Source organism: Nicotiana tabacum, chromosome 20, assembly GCF_000715075.1.
Source record: "Nicotiana tabacum cultivar K326 chromosome 20, ASM71507v2, whole genome shotgun sequence".
NCBI lineage: Eukaryota > Viridiplantae > Streptophyta > Magnoliopsida > Solanales > Solanaceae > Nicotiana > Nicotiana tabacum.
The window spans coordinates 29,551,069-29,572,174 of record NC_134099.1 but is presented as its reverse complement, the minus strand read 5'-3'; the positions used below and the strand labels follow the sequence as shown (position 1 = coordinate 29,572,174).

Sequence of the window (21,106 nt, the reverse complement as noted above, 5' to 3'; positions counted from 1 at the left end):
CAAAGTAGGGTCGTCGTAATTCAGTGGCAATTAGCCGTTTTTAGTCTTAGCTTTAAAGAGAGAACTACAAAAATAGCCACAAATAAACACTACTTACATAATTAGCCATTAAATAATGCTATCAAAAATAGCCAAAAAAGTTATAGATGATATACAAACATGTAAAAGACCTAGGCAAAGTTTTTTCCTCAATGAGTATGGTAAAGATTCATTGAAACATATAGATGAGGCAATATATAAAATCTGAGAAAAATTAAAGGTGATTTAGATCGGTTTGGAGTTAAAATTCATCATCAGTAATACAGAACATCCAAAACCTAACAAAAAAGATTTTTTATTTCAATGGATATGGTTGAAAATCATTGAAAAGACATAACTGAGGCAATACGCAAAATTTGAGTAAGATTGGACGTAACTTGGATTAGTTTGAAGTCAAAATTCGTAACTAAATCGAGTTTTAAAACTCTACTACGACACTTGTATCTCGCATGTAGCTTAGACATAGAGATACATGGATATACATGGGATACACATTTGATATATATGAGATGCACAAATAATTCATGGAGGGTACATGGGAAGCTACATATCTCATCTTCTTCTATGTTCATCTTCTTCTTTAAATTTGGTTCAAATTTCAATTCAAACCAGCTCAAATCTCCATCAAATCTACCCAATATCGAGATTCAAACTTCTCAAGATATATCCAATATACTCCAACAACACATGCTCGAAAAAAATTTCAATTTCAAAAAACCGAATTTTTAACCTTTGATATTGGTAATTTCTTTTTCAAGCTATTACTTTAAAAAAATACATATATTTTTGTTCAATTTTAATTTTACTGTATTTTTATGGTGTAGTATATTCAGTTACTCCATATTATATTCATGCTTGTCACTTAATTCATCCAAACAGAAGAAACATATTAAGTGTTGTTTCTAGATAATTTAGTTTTTGTAATGTAAACAATTTGATAAGAGATTTTTCGTGAAAAAAATATTACAGGCTGTGCAAGGTGCTGTGAGGTCTACGCTATGATTGCCTTGATGCCTGAAGCAACAATTGTAAGAAATTGTAAAAAATCTAGTTTTCTTTTAAGTTCTTCCACATTAACAACTTCATTTACAGTATAATGGATAGAGGACAAGCGCGAAGAAGCAGAAAAAAGGAAGCTTTAGACACTTTGTAATAAATAAAAAAAAAAGGAGTTTAGGGCTAATATTTGTAATATATTATAAATAGTTGTCTAATATTGGTAGTATTTTATGAATTGGCTAATATTAATATTATTTTTATTTGAAAGGTCAAACTCATATTCCTAGCTTTAAATATATATATATATATATATATATATATATATATATATTTGAGTTTGTAAAGTGATATATTTTTTTTTTTGATTTTCTAAAGTGAAACATAGGAAAATCCACAATTTTCATTTGTGTTTACTATGATTTTCAATGAATCTTCGGGTCGGAAGAGAATTTCTTAAACCAAAAGGAGACAGATTTTGAAGTCTATATGTGTATTTACTTAAGAGTTAAGTTAGGGGAATCTTACAAAAATGTCCCAAATTATCAATCTCAATCCATTAATTATAGACTTATCAAAACAAACCAAACGCATATAAAAATTTAAAACCTAAATAAATAAGGTTCTTTCTATCAAAGAATGACACACAAAAATCTCCTTCCATATTTTTAGGCGTGATCAACAACATAAGATGCAAAACGAATTTTTTTTTATGGATGAGGCAACAAAAAAGGCGATGAAGTAGAAAAAAATATATATATATATATACAAGATTCCAAAAATAGAAGTAGAAAAGGATTTTTTTCAATGGGTATGGTGGAAATTCATTGAAAACATATAGATGAGTCAATATATAAATTTTGAGAAATATTCGAAGTGATTTAGACTCATTTGGTATCAAAATTCGTAGTTAAAATCGAGTTCAATTTTTGTTTTGTGACACATGTATCAGGCATGTATCACACACACATGTATATATGGATATACATGTGATATACATTTGATACAAATATGATACACAAATGATGTACAATGTGATACACAAATCATTTTTTCATGTTTCATTTTCTACTTCGATTTTTCAATTCAAACCACCGAAAAACTCTGCAAAATCATCCCAAAACTGAGATTCAAACTCCTTATGTTATACCCAATCTATTCTAATAATAAAATTCAAAAGAAAACAAAAATTTAATTTTTTTTAGCTACAAATAACTAATTGACTAATATTAGCCGTATACACTAAGTTTATCCAATTATTTCGTTTTTGAGCCCAAAACCAACATGATAAGACCAAGCCGCTTGATCGTAGAAAATCTAGCCCATTACAGCAATAAGTCCCACATACAACATTAGTTTTCTTTTGGGATTTTAACATTTTTTGCTAGATAGCTAAAAAGAATTTTACCCGCCTAGCCGTAATTAGGGGTGTTTAAATCGAACTGAAAAACTGCACGAAACCAAAAAGTTTAAAAAATCTGATTAAATTTCGTTTGATTTGGTTTAATATAGAATAAAAAATCCGAAGCAAACCGACATAAAAATATATAATTTTTATATATACTTTTAAGGCTTTATATAAAATTTTCATTAAAAAATATCTAGAAATATTTGTGATCCTCTCATGGTATGTAATATTTAATAGAACTATGAAGTGCATCAATTTTTATTTACGTTAAATAATAATTTGTATCATCACTGCTTATCATATATTATTGAAATATGTCAATCTCTTTTTTCTTCCATATTCATGCGTTAAGATCTATTAAACTCTTATACCTTTTTCGAATTTAAAATGGTAGTTATCGATAATTTTAAAATTAAATATATTATATCATTATTTAGGTTTATATTGTAATTATTAAATTCAGTTAACCTTGAAAGCGTACATCAACGAAAAGATTATTGTTAGACGACTAAGAAATATCTATCGTATGTTACTAAAAAAACAAACGAAAAATTATTGTTAGACGACTAAGTAATATCTATCATAGGTTACTAAAAAAATTATCCCATAAGAATATTTTGATAGATCATATATTTGTGAGTTTTTTTAATTTTTTATTAAACATATTATCTACTTATCAAAACTTTATCTATGACTGTAACAAAGTAAGGTTGAAAAAATATTCATATAACAAAAAAACCCCCAAAAATATTAATAAAAACTGAATCAATCCAAACCGATAATTGATTTTGTTTGATTTTGATAAAAACTGAATTAACCTGGCTCATATACATCCTACCTGTAACAGTCGCTAGTGTATATTCAATGACTAACAAGTGTATATTTAGTATATAATATGTATATATTGATTATACACAAATTATACATAGTTATTCTTTCTAAAATGTGTTAAAAAAAGACTAGAGTTATGATATGTTGTGGGCTTTATTGCGCAATTGTATATTATTGCACGTGGAATTTTATTATTACATCTCCATTGCCACTGTTTTGACTATAATGAGTTTCAAATTTTTGCTGAAGTGAAGTGAAGTAGGCCTAAATCACATCAAAGAATGCCATACTGATTACGTTTGAACATAAGAAGAATAGACAACATTCCTAGGCGGCACCTGAGGAAACTATATATATATACCCAAATGTAAATGTGTTTCACATTTTCCAAAAGTGAGTTGGTATATATGCTTTTCCTATTACTATTAACGTGCATACATCCCATGTTTTGGACTTGTAGTACAGTCGTTTGCTTCGTTTTCATGGATTCACCCTTTCCACACAATATCAGTTCAATATTTTGCCTCATAAGGAAAAACATAAATCTCCATTAACTAAGTGGAATATTAACGCATGAAAATATTAACTTTTCAAAGGAGGCAACATAGAGTATCAAATACAAAGGGCAGCCCGATACACAAAGCATCCGTCGTTTACGTAGGGTCCGGAGAAGGGCCACAGAGGTATAATATAGACAGCCTACCCCAACATAAGTATTAGTGGTTGCTTGCATAACTTGAACCCGTGACCTTTTGGTCACATGGATGCAAATAGAGTATTAAATGGAATATTTGAAAATTTCATGGTTTTGGACATGTGGAAAATAAAAATTCAAAAGTTTGGGGTATATATAGAGAAGTTTGACGGTATAACAGTAGCACCTGTTTTGTTTTTCGTTCTGTCGATTCGTCCATATTGTTTGCAAAAGGAAGAGTTATATTTGTTCTTATATTTTTCCATAAAAGATTAAAAGTAAACCAGTTTAATTTAGTTCAAATATAACAAAAATCATTACTTAACCTCCTAACTTAAGCATTTATTTCTTGATCAAATAGTATCATAATGTTAATACAGAGGCGTATATGCAGGATTTAATGTAAGTAGTGTCCACATGTTGTCCCAAGTTAACTGGTTTGAATTCGGGGTTATCATGAGATTTTAATAACATTTTACTGCTTGTCTCAAATTGATGTCTACCTTGTACATTTTCGAGGGATGGCGTACTTTTTTTTTTGGAACCCCAAGAAAATTCGTAGCTACTACAACTTCTATCCTTTGGGTGAGCACTCTGTGGTGAGCAATGAGTAAACCCTCACTGTGTAATAGCCTACAAACCACACAAAGAATATAAACCACATTTGTTTCAGTTGGTGGAATATTTGGAGAGAGAGTTGAAGCACTTAAGTATTTCATATATTATGTCCGATGTTACCCCTGCTTAACACATACTTTGATAGGCTGGTCAAAGAAGTTGATCAACACTAAAGGATATATGTGAAGCTTAAATATTTAAGTATTTTTTGACTAGCTAGATATAACATGTTGTCTCTATCTTGGGTCTTCACCTTTAGTGTTGTCTGAAAATTAATTTTCTGACCTTTACCAACAAATGAAACCGCGTTTCCTATGGTTTTGGCAGGGGAAATGTATCTTAATGAATCACGATAATTATGTCTCGTTGACATCCTAAAGTGATTCCAATAATTGGTTGATTAAGACTTATCTCAGTGTCTGAAAGACTTGACAAATTAAGAAGACATTTGTTAATTCAGATTTAATCATAAGCATCCAATTAGGTAAGATTTCCTCAATCTTTATCTATGTTTTACAAGAAAAATAAAGGCTCAAAAACAAAATCAGGTTCCTTTCAGCATCCGGGGTTTGTTTTTTCGATTAGACCATGTCCATTTTTGTCACTATTTACTTTATTTTCACATCTAAGTTTAGTTTGCCCCAACCCCCAGATGTTGAGATGGTTAAAATGACAGCTGGTGACAGTTGTACAGATGAAGGCTTGAATGGTGACAAAATCAGTTAGATGACAACTGTGTATAGTAGCAAGTTAGTTAATTAATTAGTGTTAGAAATTAATTATATATATACACCACGTGTACAGTGTTACTGCTAATAAGCCATTGTATTTTCTCTCCATTTTCTCTGTAATTGAAGACTGTCTCCAGAATCTTCTTCTTCTTCCTTCTTCGATTAAGTCTCAGCTTCAATCCTCCACCCTCTAATGGTGGATTTTATCATAGTATCAGAGCTTGAATGACTCGATCGAGGACAGAGTAGTTCTATTTCTAGCTTTTGTGAAGACGATACTGCCAGTTCATAGATTTCCCCTTTTGAGTTGAAATTAAAGCTCAACAATGGCGAATTTAGATATTGACAACCCTAGGCATCCACTATTCCTGCAACCATCCGATAATCCTAGCAATGTGATAATTTCAATTTAGCTGAAAGGAACGGAAAACTATTCCGTCTGGAGCAAAGCTATGGTGATTGCATTGCGGAGCGAAGAGGAAATTAGTGTTTATTGATGGAAGTTGTACAAAGTCTCAGTTCACTAAAGATTTGGGCGAGGACTGGGAGTGAGTCAATGCAACAATATTGACATGGATCATGAATACTGTATCTCCAGAATTGATAAATGGTATTGTGTATGCTGAAAATGCTAATGAGGTTTGGTTAGACCTTGAAGATCGATTCAACAAAGTCAATGGTTCTAGAGTCTATAATCTCCAACGAGAAATAGCTACAATCTCTCAAGGTACCTCTAGTATCTATGTTTATCACTCTAGGTTGAAGTCATTATGGGATGAATATGGTTCTCTTATACCCTCACTCTTAGTTACTGCTGGTACGAGAGATTTTATTGAACATCTAGAACAACAAAAGCTTTTTCAATTCTTAATGGGATTAAATGAATCATATGGAGCAATTAAAAATCAAATTCTGTTGCAATCTCCATCTCCTTCAGTCAGTCGTGCCTTTGCAATGTTAATAAATAAAGAGAATCAAAGGAAAGTCTGTGTGTCTAATTCTCAAATTAGTTTAGCAAATGAAATGAATGAATCCATAGTTTTCATGAGTACAAGAGGAAATCGGTCGAAGTTTAAAAGGCTAAATGACTTGTACTGTGAGTATTGCCACTTCAAAGGCCACTCAAAGGATACTTGTTACAAATTACATGGATATCCACCTGGATACAAAGGAAAAAGATAGCAACAATACAAGCAGGCAAATGCAGTTGTGAATAGCAGCAGTCATGTTCAAGAGAATGCCATAAATAAAGGAAAAGCTAAAATGCCTCAAGGAATGTCAAACTTCTTCACTGAGGAACAATATGGGCAGATAATGAGGTTGCTGACCAAAGACAAGGTAGCAGAGCACACAACTAATATGGCAGGTAATGATAATTCAAGTTTGTTGAAAGACTGTAGGGATCCTTGGATCATAGATACTGGAGCAACAGATCATATGGATTATCATAATATGTTGCATGATATAGTAAAGTTACCTGAACATAGAAGATGTAGTGTTGGCCTGCCAAATGGTAAGTCTGTTTCTGTTACTTATCAAGGCAGCTATAACCTTACAGGAGATGACACCATACATGATGTGTTGTGCGTGCCCGATTTTAAATATAACTTCTAAACTGACAAAAAAGTTACAATGTTCAGTGAATGTTTTCCCAATATTTTGTGTCTTCCAGGATCTGTTCATTGGGAAGGTGAAGGGGATTGGTAAAGAGAAAGGTGGCTTATACCTCTTAATTCTAAGGAAAACAGACAAATACAAGGAAATCCGAAGAATTAGAAGTTGTCTTGTAGCAGTAGTGAAGATTGATGTTGAAACCTAGTATAAAAGGCTTGGACATATTCCAGTAGCAGTCATGAAGAAGCTGAATTTTATGAAGAATAAAGATTTTCTAGGTTGTAGTATCAATAATTGTATTGTATGCCCTTTGGCTAGACATACTAGAAGGCCTTTCCCTCTCAGCAATAGTAGAACAAGTGATATTTTTCAATTAGTTCATGCAGACATTTGAGGTCCATATAGAGTTCCAACAGACAATGGGAATAAATACTTTTTAACACTTGTAGATGATTATTCCAAGATGATTTGGGTGTTTCTAATGAAATTGAAGAGTGACACTATCGTCTTATTGAAATCATTCTTTAAACTTGTGCATGTGTAGTTTGGAAAGGCAATTAAAATGTTAAGGTCTGATAATGGTGAAGAATATTTTAGCTAAGAATGCAAGGATTTCTTATCTAGTTCTGGAGTTCTTCACCAGAGCAGTTGTCCACACACTCCACAACAAAATGGAGTGGTGGAAAGGAGACATAGGCACATCCTAGAGGTGGAAAGAGCATCGAGATTTCAGGGCAGCATTCCACTACATTTCTGGGGAGACTGTGTGTTACCAGCTGTCTATCTTATAAATAGAATACCATCCTCAATTCTGGGGGCAGGTCTCCTTATACGGTATTTTACAAGTCCAAGCCAAGTTTGCTGCATTTAAGGGTTATGGGTTGTTTGTGTTATGCCACAGTTACATAGGAAAGTTGACAAATTCTCACATAGAGATGTAGCAACAGTTCACATGGGGTACTCAGTTTCTCAAAAGAGCTATAGATTGTATGATCTCAAGGCCAAGAGAATTTTTGTGAGTAGAGATGTGACATTTAAGGAGAACATCTTTTCTTTTTAGTCAATGAAGAGAGGTGTATATTTACCACTGTTTCTGGAGATTAATGATGCTCAAGTAGATATCTCAAGGACACCTGCACTAATGGTAGATTAGGAAGTAAATGGAAATGATACAAGACAGGATACAACCACCACAATTGATCCTTCACTTGATGAACCAGCATGTGATACTCAGTTAGCAGCAGTTAATGAGCACACCTCGGATGAACAACTTCAGCATGTTCCATTGCCTATAAATGATCATATTGAACCAACAGTTCCATTGAGGAGATCTTTAAGAGATCCAAAACCACCAACATGGCTGAAAGACTATATTTGTCCAGGGAAGGCATGTTCATCCTTTAGTTGAAGTAATGCAGGACCCTAGATGGATTGAAACTATGAAAACAGAAATTGTCCTAAACAACACATGGGAAGTAGTTGATGTACCCAAAGACAAGGTTCCTATTGGCTGTAGGTGAGTGTACAATATCAAGTATAAATCCAATGGGGAGATTGAGAGGTTCAAGTCCAGGTTAGTGGTAAAGGGTTATAGTCAGCAAGAGGGACCAGAATACTAGGATACATTCTCTCTAGTAGTTAAAATGGTCATAATAAGGGTGGTTATTGCTATTGCAGCCATGAATTAGTGGAACCTCTACCAAACGGATGTCTACAATGCTTTCCTTCAAGGTGATCTTGAAGAGGAAGTTTATATGCAGCTCCCACCAAGATTTGGTAGTCGGGGGGAGGGGGAACAAGGCATGCAAACTACACAAATCCTTATATGGACTCAAACAAACATCAAGACAGTGGAATTTGAAGCTCACTGAGGCACTGATTAATGCAGGCTTTGTGCAGAGCAAGCATGATCATTCTTTGTTCACCTTGAGGAAGAATGCTAAACTTGTCATCATCCTTGTCTATGTTGATGACCTCCTTATCATAGGAAATGATGCTGATATGATTCAAGTAGCTAAGACAATCCTTCATAAAAGGCATCAGAATCAAGGACTTGGGCCTTTTGAAATACTTCTTGGTGATTGAAGTTAGCAGATCCCAAAAAGGCATATTGTTATGCCAAAGGAAGTATATAGTGGAACTAATAGCAGAGCTGGGCTTAACAGGGTCCAAACCTGCAATCACTCCAATGGAGCAAAACAGAAAGTTGACAACAGTAGAGTATGATACATACTATAACTTGAAAGATGATCCAGCACTCAAAGATGTCAAAAGATATCAAAAGCTCATAGGGAAGCTTTTATATTTGACATTAACTAGGCTTGATATTGCCTACACAATACGGACTTTAAGCCAATTCATGCAAGCTCCTAAGAAGCCACATTTAGAGGCATCACATAGATTAGTGAGATACTTGAAGTGAACCAAGATTAGGCATTCTCATGAGTGCAGATGGTGACATGATTCTAAGAGCATACTGTGATGCAGACTGGGCAAGCTGTCCAAATTCAAAGAAGTCAGTAAGAGGTTACTTGGTAAAATTGGGAAAGTCTCTAATCTCATGGAATTCAAAAAAACAAAGTACAATAGCAAGAAGTTCAGCAGAATCAAAGTATAGGAGTATGGCGCTGGTAGTTTCTGAATTGATCTGGCTGCTAGGAGTTTTCAAAGAATTGGGAGTTGAATTGCCTATTCCAATTCAACTGTTCATTGATAGTAAAGCAGCAATGTAGATAGTAAGCAATCCAGTGTTTCATCAACGAACCAAACATATAGATATCGATTGTCACTTTATAAGAGAAAAGATGCAAGAAAGACTGATTCAACTTGTGTATATTCCAACAGAAGAACAAGCAGCAGATTTGTTGACTAAAGGACTTGAAAGTGTTCAACATCACCATTTGATGTGCAAGCTAGGTGTTTTGAACATCTTCATGGCACCTAGCTTGAAGGGGCGTGTTGAGATGGTTAAAGTGACAGCTGGTGACAGTTGTATAAATGAAGGCTTGAAGGGTGACAAAGTCAGTTAGGTGACAACTGTATAGTAGCAAGTTAGTTAATTAGTTAGTGTTAGAAGTTAATTATATATGCACACCACATGTACAGTGTTATTGCTAATAAGCCATTGTATTTTCTCTGTAATTGAAGATTGTCTCCAGAATTTTCTTTTTCTTCCTTTTTTGATTCAATCTCAGCTTCAATCCTCCCCTCTCTAATGTTGGATTTTATCACCAGATGCAAGGGATTGGTATCTATGTTATTTTTGGGGTGAGAATTTGCTCATACTGTTGGTCCAAAACTCGAATAAAGAAGGCGGGTTGTAGTGTGACGACAACAACAATAAACCGAGTATAATCTCACGAGTGGGGTTTGAGGAGGGTAGTTTGTATGCGGATCTTACCCCTACCTTGAGGGTAGAAAGACTATTTTCGATAGAACCCCGGCTCAAGGAAAGAAAAAGAAGGCAATAACAACTAGCAATACCAACAACCAGATAATAACATGACATCTATTGTAAAATTAATAAACTTGTATGATTCCTCATAATTAAGTCACAATCTTAATCTAAGATGAGCTTAAATGAAATGACATTATCAGTCAAAATTATAGCCAATTTCAACTTGCTTCAGATTAAGATAGAACTTGTAATACTAAATCCTTATATTATAAAAGAGAAAAAGAACCTTCTGGACATTTGTTGACCAGAAGTGAACTTCTCGAGATTTTAGTTAATCCACTACATTTCGTGATAGATCTCCCACTAACCTATGTACTTATCACAACAGACATAATTAATTTAATACATTATAAAACAAAAATATAAGGAAAAAGAAAGTGTGCTTTCTTGCATCACTGCTAGAATTTAGCAAAGTTCCACGTAGAGGATGTTTGTAATAAATGGAATATACTTGGTTTTTATTTAATGTATAATGGTACAGATAATTATTTGCACTTCAAATGTTGCCCTCATACTCATCCTCACCCAGTAAAAATCAAACTCCACTTACTCTAATTTTAACTTTTTCGAAATACTAGTTCTGCGCTTTGTTGATTAGTGATCAACTTATATTTTTCTTTGCATTCGGTTCGATATTTATATTGAAATCCTACTAAATCTGAATTTACACAAAAGAATATTAATTCTAGGAGTAAGCATTTTTTAACAAAGGCAATTTTATATTTAGATTCAAATATGAAAATTCAAATTAAGAATAAATGAGTATTTATCGGTATAATTACTATGCATTGTGTGGTCGCTTTCAATTGAGGCTACCTTTATATATCAGGCTACGCATGAATAAGAATATTTGCAAGTCATTTTCTCATATCTACTTTTAACTTGCAACATGATGATGCAATTATTCATGTTACTTGCAATTATTTCAAGCATGTGCTGATCATAACATGACATTGTGGCGAATTCAAATTCTTGACGTAGTATTCCCTTCCATCCATAATAAGTGACCAATTTACTTTTTTATTTTGGTTCAAAATAAGTGTCCATTTATATAATCAAGAAAAAATTTAATTTATTTTTCCAAAATTACCCTTATGTACGTATCCTTAAAAAGTCATTTACTCCTCGCATTTGAGAAGAGAAGTAACTGCTACTATAACTATGCTGCAATATTTAATTAAGGGAAGTTTAGTCACACTAGTTATTTTTGTCTAGAATTTAGTATTTTCTTAATGGGTATGCCCAAAATAAATTGATCATTTATTGTGAATCGGAGAGAGTACTATTTATTATCTTGTGGTCAACTGGTCCTAATATTTGTGTCTTTACGAACTAATATGAATACTTAAGTAAACTTTTATGATTGAAGACGTTACTGCTTAATTAGTTAAAGAGTTTGAAAATACGACCATAACACTTAAAGTCACTTAATAATTCTAATCTATTAATAATTAACGTAAATTTTGGAATATGAACATGCGTATACAATATTTGCTGATATGTAATTCAAATATTTTTATCTTTGATCCTTAAATGTCAAAGTTGACTTGAGCATAGAGTATATAATGTGGTTGAGCAACCATTCAGAAAATGATATTATATATATAATTATACAAATAGACAATTATGATAGCAACAGACAATTGAATGAAATATATTTAATTGGTCTACACAATATTTATTAATTCTTCTAGCTAGCATTAATTATAGGAAGCATTCTGTTAATTAAGACCTTTTCAGTTGACTTTTAAACTTGAATCTTCACAGCTAAACAAAGAAAGTAGAAAAGGACAGATAATTAAGCGACTAAAACATTTCTTAATCATTGATCAATTAAAGCAAATAAGCTGGTGCCAGCTTAATTACTCACTAAATAATCCAGGTGTTTATCTTCAAGAGAAGTCTCGTTGACCCGAAATACTTGCTCTGTTTGACTGGAACATCAAATTTCTAAACAGTAAACATATAAATATTTCTTCTAAGACTAAAATATCAAATAAAATCAACAGAAATAGGATTATAAACCACCGACACGAACCAAATATTGTTTTTTAAACCTTGGATTAACAATAATAACCTGGCGGCTAACGATGGATAAGTATCTCTTCAAGTCAAGCAGGGTTGTTACTTGCACGTCTCCCATTTCCATTGAAAAATTATTTGAGATGTCCAAGAAAATTGGTTTGGACTTATAATAGTGTATGCGGTCAAAATTGGACTTCTCTAATCTGGCATGGCTAATCGAAATGGTCTTGACCTCGATTTGCATCAGACCATGACACGGAGATGGATTGCTAAGCTCGTGAGTCGGTGATCGATCAAGATCGAGATCAACCGTGATCGAGACCGAAATGAGATAGGGACCGAGCATGATCGAAGAAAGCCTGCTAAATCGAATAACAAAAAGCCGAGATATCCGTGACTGGGCAAGGATCGTGGCAAAAATCTCGGCACGTATCAAGTCAAGACCGGCCATTTAGCCAATCATGGAATTTCCTTCTATATTTAGAGTTGTACCATAAGTAGAATTCCTCTACTGTATAAAGAGGGTTCTAATCATTTTTTAAACATATTATTCATGCATAACAAAGTACTACATTACATTTTCTCTCAAGTTCTGCTGTTTAGTTCATACTTTTATTAGCATACTCTATTGGTTCGAGGGCGATTTAGCTCGAAGGCCATAACCGCTCATTATATTGGTTTGCTTTATTTTACAGTTAATTTCTAACATTAATTCTCATATTCCTCAGTTTGTGCCAAGTGAAATCACATATCTTTAAAACCACTTATAAGTTTAATTATTATCCAATTTTAAAGGTAAACAGTTTGGCGTCCACCGTGGGCTAAGAATAATAGTGATTGCCTGGTACAAATTATCGTAACACACACCATTTTACGCTTGTTCTTTGAAGCGTCTTTGATTACAAGATTGAAATATGTCAAACTCTCAGTCAGTACCTCATCACGTAGACAATGATCTCAGCCACTACGAAACGAGAACATTGCACCAGGAAACGATTCACCCCCTGGTGGCCTCGATGGAGTTCCGACTGCAGACCCAATCGACGTCAGTTCACATGTAGCCATCAATGGAAATGTGGCCGTCGAACTCGAAAGCAGCATTCGTGGGGGTACCCGATCAACTACTCAGAATGCACATGGCAGTGAAGATGGCGGGATTAGCCTGCGAGTAATCTTCGAAATGTTGCAGGCCCAGTAAGCAGCAATAGCTCAGCTCCAAAATCAAAACCACACACCGAGCATGATCGAACTCGAGTCGTCCCAAGAAGTTGTGCACAGGGTCGAATCGACTTCGAGAAAATCGAATGAGAAAGAATCGGAGACAAATCCTGCTATCCTAAAAATGCTCGAAGAGTTGACGAAGCGGATCGAGACATGAGAAAAGAAGATCGAGGAAAATGATAAGAAGGTGGAAACCTATAACTCCATGGTCGACGAAATCCCGGGGGCACCTCTGATATTGAAAGGACTAGACTCTAAAAAGTTTGTGCAAAAACCCTTCCCCCAAGTGCTGCTCAGAAGCCAATCCCCAAGAAGTTTCGTATGCCCGAGATCCCTAAATATAATGGGATGACTGATCCGAATGAACACGTCATCTCGTATACGTGAGCCATCAAAGGAAATGACTTGGAAGATGATGAAATTGAATCCGTATTGCTGAAGAAATTTGGGGAGACTCTATCAAAGGGTGCCATGATATGGTATCATAATTTACCGTCCAATTCTATTGATTCGTTTGCTATGCTTGCAGATTCCTTTGTAAAGGCACACGCCGGATCCATTAAGGTTGCAACAAGAAAGTCGGACCTATTCAAGGTAAGGCAGAAAGATAACAAGATGCTCATCGTATCTCTGTTCCAAATGGAGAGAATGGATTTGCCACCGGTCACCGATGACTGGGCTATTCAAGCCTTCACTCAAGGTCTCAACATTCGGAGTTCCATAGCTTCACACCAGTTGAAGCAAAATTTGATCGAGCATCCAACTATCACTTGGGCCGATGTACATAATTGATAAAAGTTGAAGATCAGGGTCGAGGATGATCAACTGGGACTCCTTCCGGGTATGTTTATCCTAACAGGCCTATGGATAGAATCAAGAGGGATATCGATCGAGATCCAAGGTCGAATAGAGATCGATATCAACCGTACAATGGAGACTGAAGAGGCAACGGGTGTGGATGAAACTTTGCACAGAATGAGAGGAGAAACGATCAAGGTCAAAGTTCATGGGGACTCGTGAGCAAGATTGGTTTTGACAGGGATGTGGGGCCCAAAAAAGCAACACGATTGTCGGAATATAACTTCAGTATAGATGTATCAACCATCGTATCAGCCATCGGACGTTTCAAGGATACTAGATGGCCTCGATCTCTACAGACTGATCCGACCCAGAGAAACCCCAACCAAATATGCAAGTATCATGGCACCCATGGTCATAAAACAAAAGATTGTAGGCAGCTAAGGGAAGAAGTAGCCCGATTATTCAGTGAGGGATATCTTCGAGAATTCTTGAGCGATCGAGCCAAGAATCACTTCAAAAATAGAGATTCTAGTAGGCAGAATGAGCAGGAGGAGCCATAGAATGTGATCCACATGATCATTGGAGGGGTTAATATTCCCCAAGGACCAGTATTTAAACGTACAAAGGTGTCAATCACGAGGGAAAAACGAACTCGAGACTACCTATCAGAGGGGACCTTTTCTTTCAATGACGGAGATGCAGAAGGGATCGAATAACCACATAACGACGCACTGGTAATATCTGTCTTTGTGAATAAAATTCAAGTTAAACGTGTTTTGATTGATCCAGGTAGCTCGATCAATATTATTCGAGAAAGGGTCATAGAACAGCTCGGCCTACAAGATCAAATTGTGCCCGCAGCCCGAGTACTTAGCTTCAACATGGCAAGTGAAACCACCAATGGAGAAATTATTTTGCTAGTAAACGTGGCCGGGACCATCCAAGAAACAAAGTTTCATATGATCGAAGGTGACATGAGGTACAACGTACTGCTCGGAAGGCCTTGGATCCATAACATGAGGGTAGTGCCCTTGACCCTTCACCAAGTTCTGAAGTTCTCGAAATCGGAGGGAGTCAAAACAGTGTATGGGGAACAACCTACCACCAAGGAGATATTTGCAATCGATGGAGTGATACCGGTATCGGCGCTTTCATCAGCAAAGGGATCAGATTCAAAGGGAAAATAAGAGGCCAAATAGCAACCACAGCCACCAGCCTCGACCTAATCAGAGGAGCAAGGAACTTACGAGGATGACGATTATATGATACCTCGATCCTTCATAATCCCTGATTATTCTAACGCCACAAAATCAATGGTCGAAGAGCTAGAATAGATCATACTGATTGAGCATCTGCCCAATCGAAAGGTATACCTGGGCACGGGGTTAACTCCCGAGCTCAGGAAAAATTTCTTAAAGCTAATATGGATTGTTTTGCCTGGTCCCATCTCGATATTACAGGGATCCCACCGGAGATTACTACTCATTAACTAAGCTTGAACCCGAAGTTCCGCCCGGTGAAACAAAAAAGGAGGCCTCAGTCCGAGGTAAAACACGCTTTCATCAAAGATGAGGTAACTAAACTTCTCAAAATAGGATCCATCTAGGATGTAAAATATCCCGAATGGTTAGCAAATATAGTAGTAGTCCCTAAAAAGGGAAAAAAACTTAGAATCTGTGTAGATTATAAAGACCTGAATAAAGTATGCCCCAAGGATTCTTTTCCTTTGCCTAACATCGATCGTATGATCGATGCCACGACCGGCCATGAGACTCTCAGTTTTCTCGATGCCTACTCCCGGTACAACCAAATACAGATGAACCTGTAGGACCAGGAAAAGACCTCATTTATCTCTAAGTATGACACCTACTGTTACAATGTAATGCCATTCGGACTAAAAAATGCCGGGGAAACCTATCAATGCCTGGTAAACTGAATGTTCGAACAACAAATATGGAAATCTATAGAACTTTATATTGATGACATGCTAGTTAAGTCCCTACGAGCAGAGGACCATTTAAACATTTGTAGGAGACTTTCGATATATTGAGGAAGTACAATATGAAGCTCAACCTAGAAAAGTGCGCGTTCAGGGTTGGATCAGGCAAGTTTCTTGGCTTCATGTTTTCCAATCAGGGAATCGAGATCAACCTTGATAAGATCAAAGCTATCGATGATATCATAGTCATGGATAATGTAAAGGCCGTGTATAGGTTAAATGGGCATATAGCCGCCCTAGGGCGAATCATTTCGAGATCCTCAGATAGGAGTCATCGATTTTTCTCACTGCTTAAAAAAGATGAGCAATTTTGCATGGACCCCAGAATGCCAGCAGGCCTTGGAGGAACTAAAGCGGTATTTATCAAGCCCGCCGCTGCTTCATACCCCGAAAGTGGAAAAACAACTTTACTTGTACTTGGCAATCTCGGAGATAACGATAAGTGGAGTCCTGGTCCGAGAAGAACAAGGTACGCAATACCTTGTCTATTATGTTAGTCGGACCTTAGGTGAGGCCAAAACTAGGTATTCTCATTTAGAAAAGTTAGCGCTCGCTTTGATAAGCGCCTCTAGGAAATTAAAACCATATTTTCAATGTCATCCCATATGTGTTGTAACAACTTATCTCCTTCAAAATATTTTGCACAAACCCGAGCTTTCGGGGCGATTGGCCAAATGGGCCGTGGAACTCAGCATGTATGATATTGAGTATCGACCCTGAACAACCATCAAGTCTCATATCTTGGCAGACTTCGTGGCTGACTACATGCCGGCCCTAGTACCCGAGGTTGAAAGAGAATGTTAGTCAACTCGAGTACATCTTCGGGGATCTGGACCCTCTTTACGGACGGTGCTTTGAATGTAAAAGGGTCCGCACTCGGCATCATGCTGAACCCACCCACAGGTAACATGGTTAGATAATCTATTAGAACTTTAAAATTGACTAACAATAAGGCTGAATATGAGGCCATGATTGCAGGTCTCGAACTAGATAAAGGCTTGGGAGCAGAGGTGATCGCAGCCAAATGCGACTCCCTTCTCATTGTGAATTAGGTTAACGGGACCTTTGAAGTTCGGGAAGAATGAATGCAAAGATACTTGGACAAGCTACAAGTAACTCTACGCCGGTTCAAAGAATGGACTTTGCAACATGTTCCTCGAGATCAAAATAGCGAAGCTGATGCCCTCACAAACCTGGGCTCATCAGTCGAAGACAACAAACATAATTCAGGGGTTGTTGTACAACTCATGAGGTCAGTGGTCGAAGAAGGCCATGCCGAGATAAATTCCACAAGCTTGACTTGGGATTGGAGAAACAAGTACATAGAGTATTTGAAGAACGGAATACTTCCTTTATATCCAAAGGAATCGAGGACCCTGTGTACGAAGGTAGCCCGATTTAGTTTGTCCGAAGATGGAACCTTACTCAGGAGGATGTTCGATACTCCACCCGTGATATGTCTGAGACCGGGTGATACCGAGTATGTTTTGGGGGAAGTCCACGAAGGCAAATGTGGAAACCACTCAGGCACCGAATCACTAGTTTGAAAGGTAATCCGAGTCGGCTATTACAAGATTGATATGGAAAAATATACAAAGGAGTTTGTGCAAAAATGTGATAAATGTCAAAGGCATGCTCTGTTGATTCATCAACCTAGGGAGCTACTGCATTCGCTTTTGTCCACATGGCCGTTCATGAAGTGGGGGATAGATATCGTCGACACTCTTCCATCGTCACCAGGTAAAGCTCAATTTATTTTATTTATGACTGACTATTTCTCTAAGTGGGTTGAAGCACAGGCCTACCAGAAGGTCAGGGAAAAAGAAGTCATCGATTTCATTTGGGACCATATTGTATGTCGATTCAGGATACCATCCGAAATTGCACGTGACAACGGAAAATAGTTTGTCGGTAGTAATGTGACCAAATTTCTCGAAAGCCGCAAGATCAAAAAGATCTTATTAACACCTTATTACCCTAGTAGAAATGGGAAAGCCGAATCAACCAACAAAACCATAATACAAAACCTCAAGAAAAGGTTGACCGATGCCAAAGGAAAATGGAGAGAAGACCTCCCGAAGTCTTTTGGGCGTATCGTACAACTTTGAAGTCCAGTACCGAGGCTACCTCATTCTCTTTGGTCTATGGCATCGAAGCTTTAATACCTGTCGAAGTTGGGGAGCCAAGCATCAGATTCCGATACGCGACAAAGGAAGAAAATAATTAGGCCATGAATACGAGCCTGGAACTATTGGATGAATGATGTGAAGCTGCCTTCATTCGATTGGCCGCCTAGAAATAACGAATTGAGAGGTATTACAATCGAAGGGACAAACTTTGACACTTTAATGTTGGAGAATTGGTACTAAGGAAGGTCACGTTAAATATCTAAAATCCAAATGAAGGGAAAATTGGGTCCGAACTGGGAAGGGCCATACTAGATTCTCAAAATCACATGAAAAGGATCCTACAAGCTCGGCACGATGAACGACGAGCAACTACCGAGCAAGTAGAACGTATCAAACTTAAAATGGTACTAATTCTAAGGTATGACCCCTTCCATTTTCATTTATATTTTGAACTAACTCTTGCAGGTGTTCGATCAGAAACAACAATAGACTTCTCGACACGAAGCCTTTAGGTCTGAAAGCACGCGTTGCACTCTTTTTTCCTTAGATCGGTTTTTTCCCAAATGGGTTTTCCAGCGAGGATTTTAATGAAGCAACCATTGATTGTGCTAACTTAGAACAAGTCAATAGTATCTGAGGCTTGTTTACAATCAACCTCGAATACTAGGGGAATTACCCTCGAATGTCAACTTTGTTGTGAGGAAATTACTTCATGGCATCAGGGTCTCAATAGGAAAATTTGTAAGGGCCAAATAGTCAAACGAACTATGCTCGCATAGTTTGCTTGAGCACTGGCACAGAACATGTACACATGTATAATAAATTATAAAGAGAAGTATTTTTCCTTGCCAATATCTCATGCCTTAGAAAATTTTTCCTACTTTACAGTTTCACACTCTCGATCTATTATGTAAACAGGTTCAAGGGCCGATCATAACCAGAGTTCAGATAATTACCCCCATGCTCGGGGACTGCCATCCGAAAAATAAATGAGCGAATCATTAAAACTTCGCCGTTCGAAAAATAAACGAGATCGAATCATTAAAACTTCGAGATCATAAGGCCTTTTAGGCAACTCTCGATCTTTATAGGCCACGACCACCCTACTCAGGGACTGACACTTCGGGAAAGCTCGAAGTTAAACGGGAAAATAATCCCGAGGGGAAAATCCTTGACTAAAGAGGCTACGGCCAAATTAACACGGTTCGGAGACGTCCGAATTCCGTAACAAAACAGGCCTTCGAATTCTTTCATAAACCTACTAAAAGGGCTACCCTCGGCAAAATCGTAAAAGGCTTCGATAATATCTAGCCTCGAAAACTTTAATGAGTACAAAATTGTTCAAACTCTCGAACAGTTCCTTACTTCATGCTAAGGCATTACAACCTTTGTGAACATGAATAATAAACAAAGGGAAAACTTTGAAAGCCGAAAAGGGTAGAAAAACCTTATACATATGTTCAAACAATCGTTTTACAAAGGCCAGATTGGCCGAATACAAAATTTACAAAGGCCTAAGGGCTACTTTCACTTCGAGTTCGAGAGATCCTTCTTACTCTACCACAAAGGCCTAAGGGCTACTTTCACTTCAAGTTCAAGAGATCCTTCTCACTCGACTAGAAAGATTAAGGGTTACCTAAACATTGATATGGTGCTAGGTTCCTTGATATACGGAATGGTTGTGGACTTTGGATTGATTTAAGTAATTAAGAGATTAATGAAAATCAATTAAAGTTTACATTCTTCTGTTGTTGGAGTATTGGGACATGAGACTTGATTTAAAAAGCAGATTTGGAATTTTTGATGGATTCTTAGAAAAACTTTTTGTGCTCGCATTCTTGTTTATTTAACTGTACTCGTAGCATGCTTTAGGCTTGATTAACAATAAATAAATCGAGACTATGGGCACGGTTCCCGTAGCATAGTTGTGATACCTAATTAGTTTAAATATGAATATCCGTAGTTCTTTTAATTGAATACATTTCCTTTGAAAGAAATTGAGGCGCGCCATTAACACAATTGAGTCATTTAATCTATGGCCCTCATATTAATTATCTTAACTAATGTAGAAAAACGCCTTAAATTCTCGTAGTTTGCTTTAGGCGCGTTAATTAAATAAATTGTCATAGCTACGGGTACGGTTCCCGTGACGTGGTTGTGACACTTAAATTCTAAAATTCGGGGGTACATTTATGTGACCCGGCCACAATTTAATCTTGTTAATAAAATAAACATGTTGTGGATCGTGGGTACGGCTCCCGTGACATGATTTGCAATGTGTAATCAAATAATTAGCTGTATAACAATCAGATTATTAAAAGCGGTTTAAAAGGAATAAAAATACACATAGGTTTCAAAGATGTTTTAAAATCAAACAAATAGGCCAATAATAATAGTTGAGCGGCCGTGCTAAAACCACGGAACCCAGAAATGCCTAACACCTTCCCTCGGGTTAACATAATTCCATACCCGGATTTTTATGTTCGCGCACTGTAAAATAGAGTCAATATTTCCTCGATTCGGGATTTGAAACCGGTGACTTG

General features: G+C 36.4%; 1 protein-coding gene across 1 annotated transcript; it reads left to right on the top strand.

Moving 5' to 3' along the window:
• Positions 1-5,896: 5,896 nt before the first annotated feature.
• Positions 5,897-6,499, top strand: LOC142174318 (uncharacterized). Its single transcript, XM_075240099.1, has one exon. The coding sequence runs from the start codon at positions 5,897-5,899 to the stop codon at positions 6,497-6,499; it is 603 nt and encodes a 200-aa protein (XP_075096200.1).
• The last annotated feature ends 14,607 nt before the right edge of the window (positions 6,500-21,106 follow it).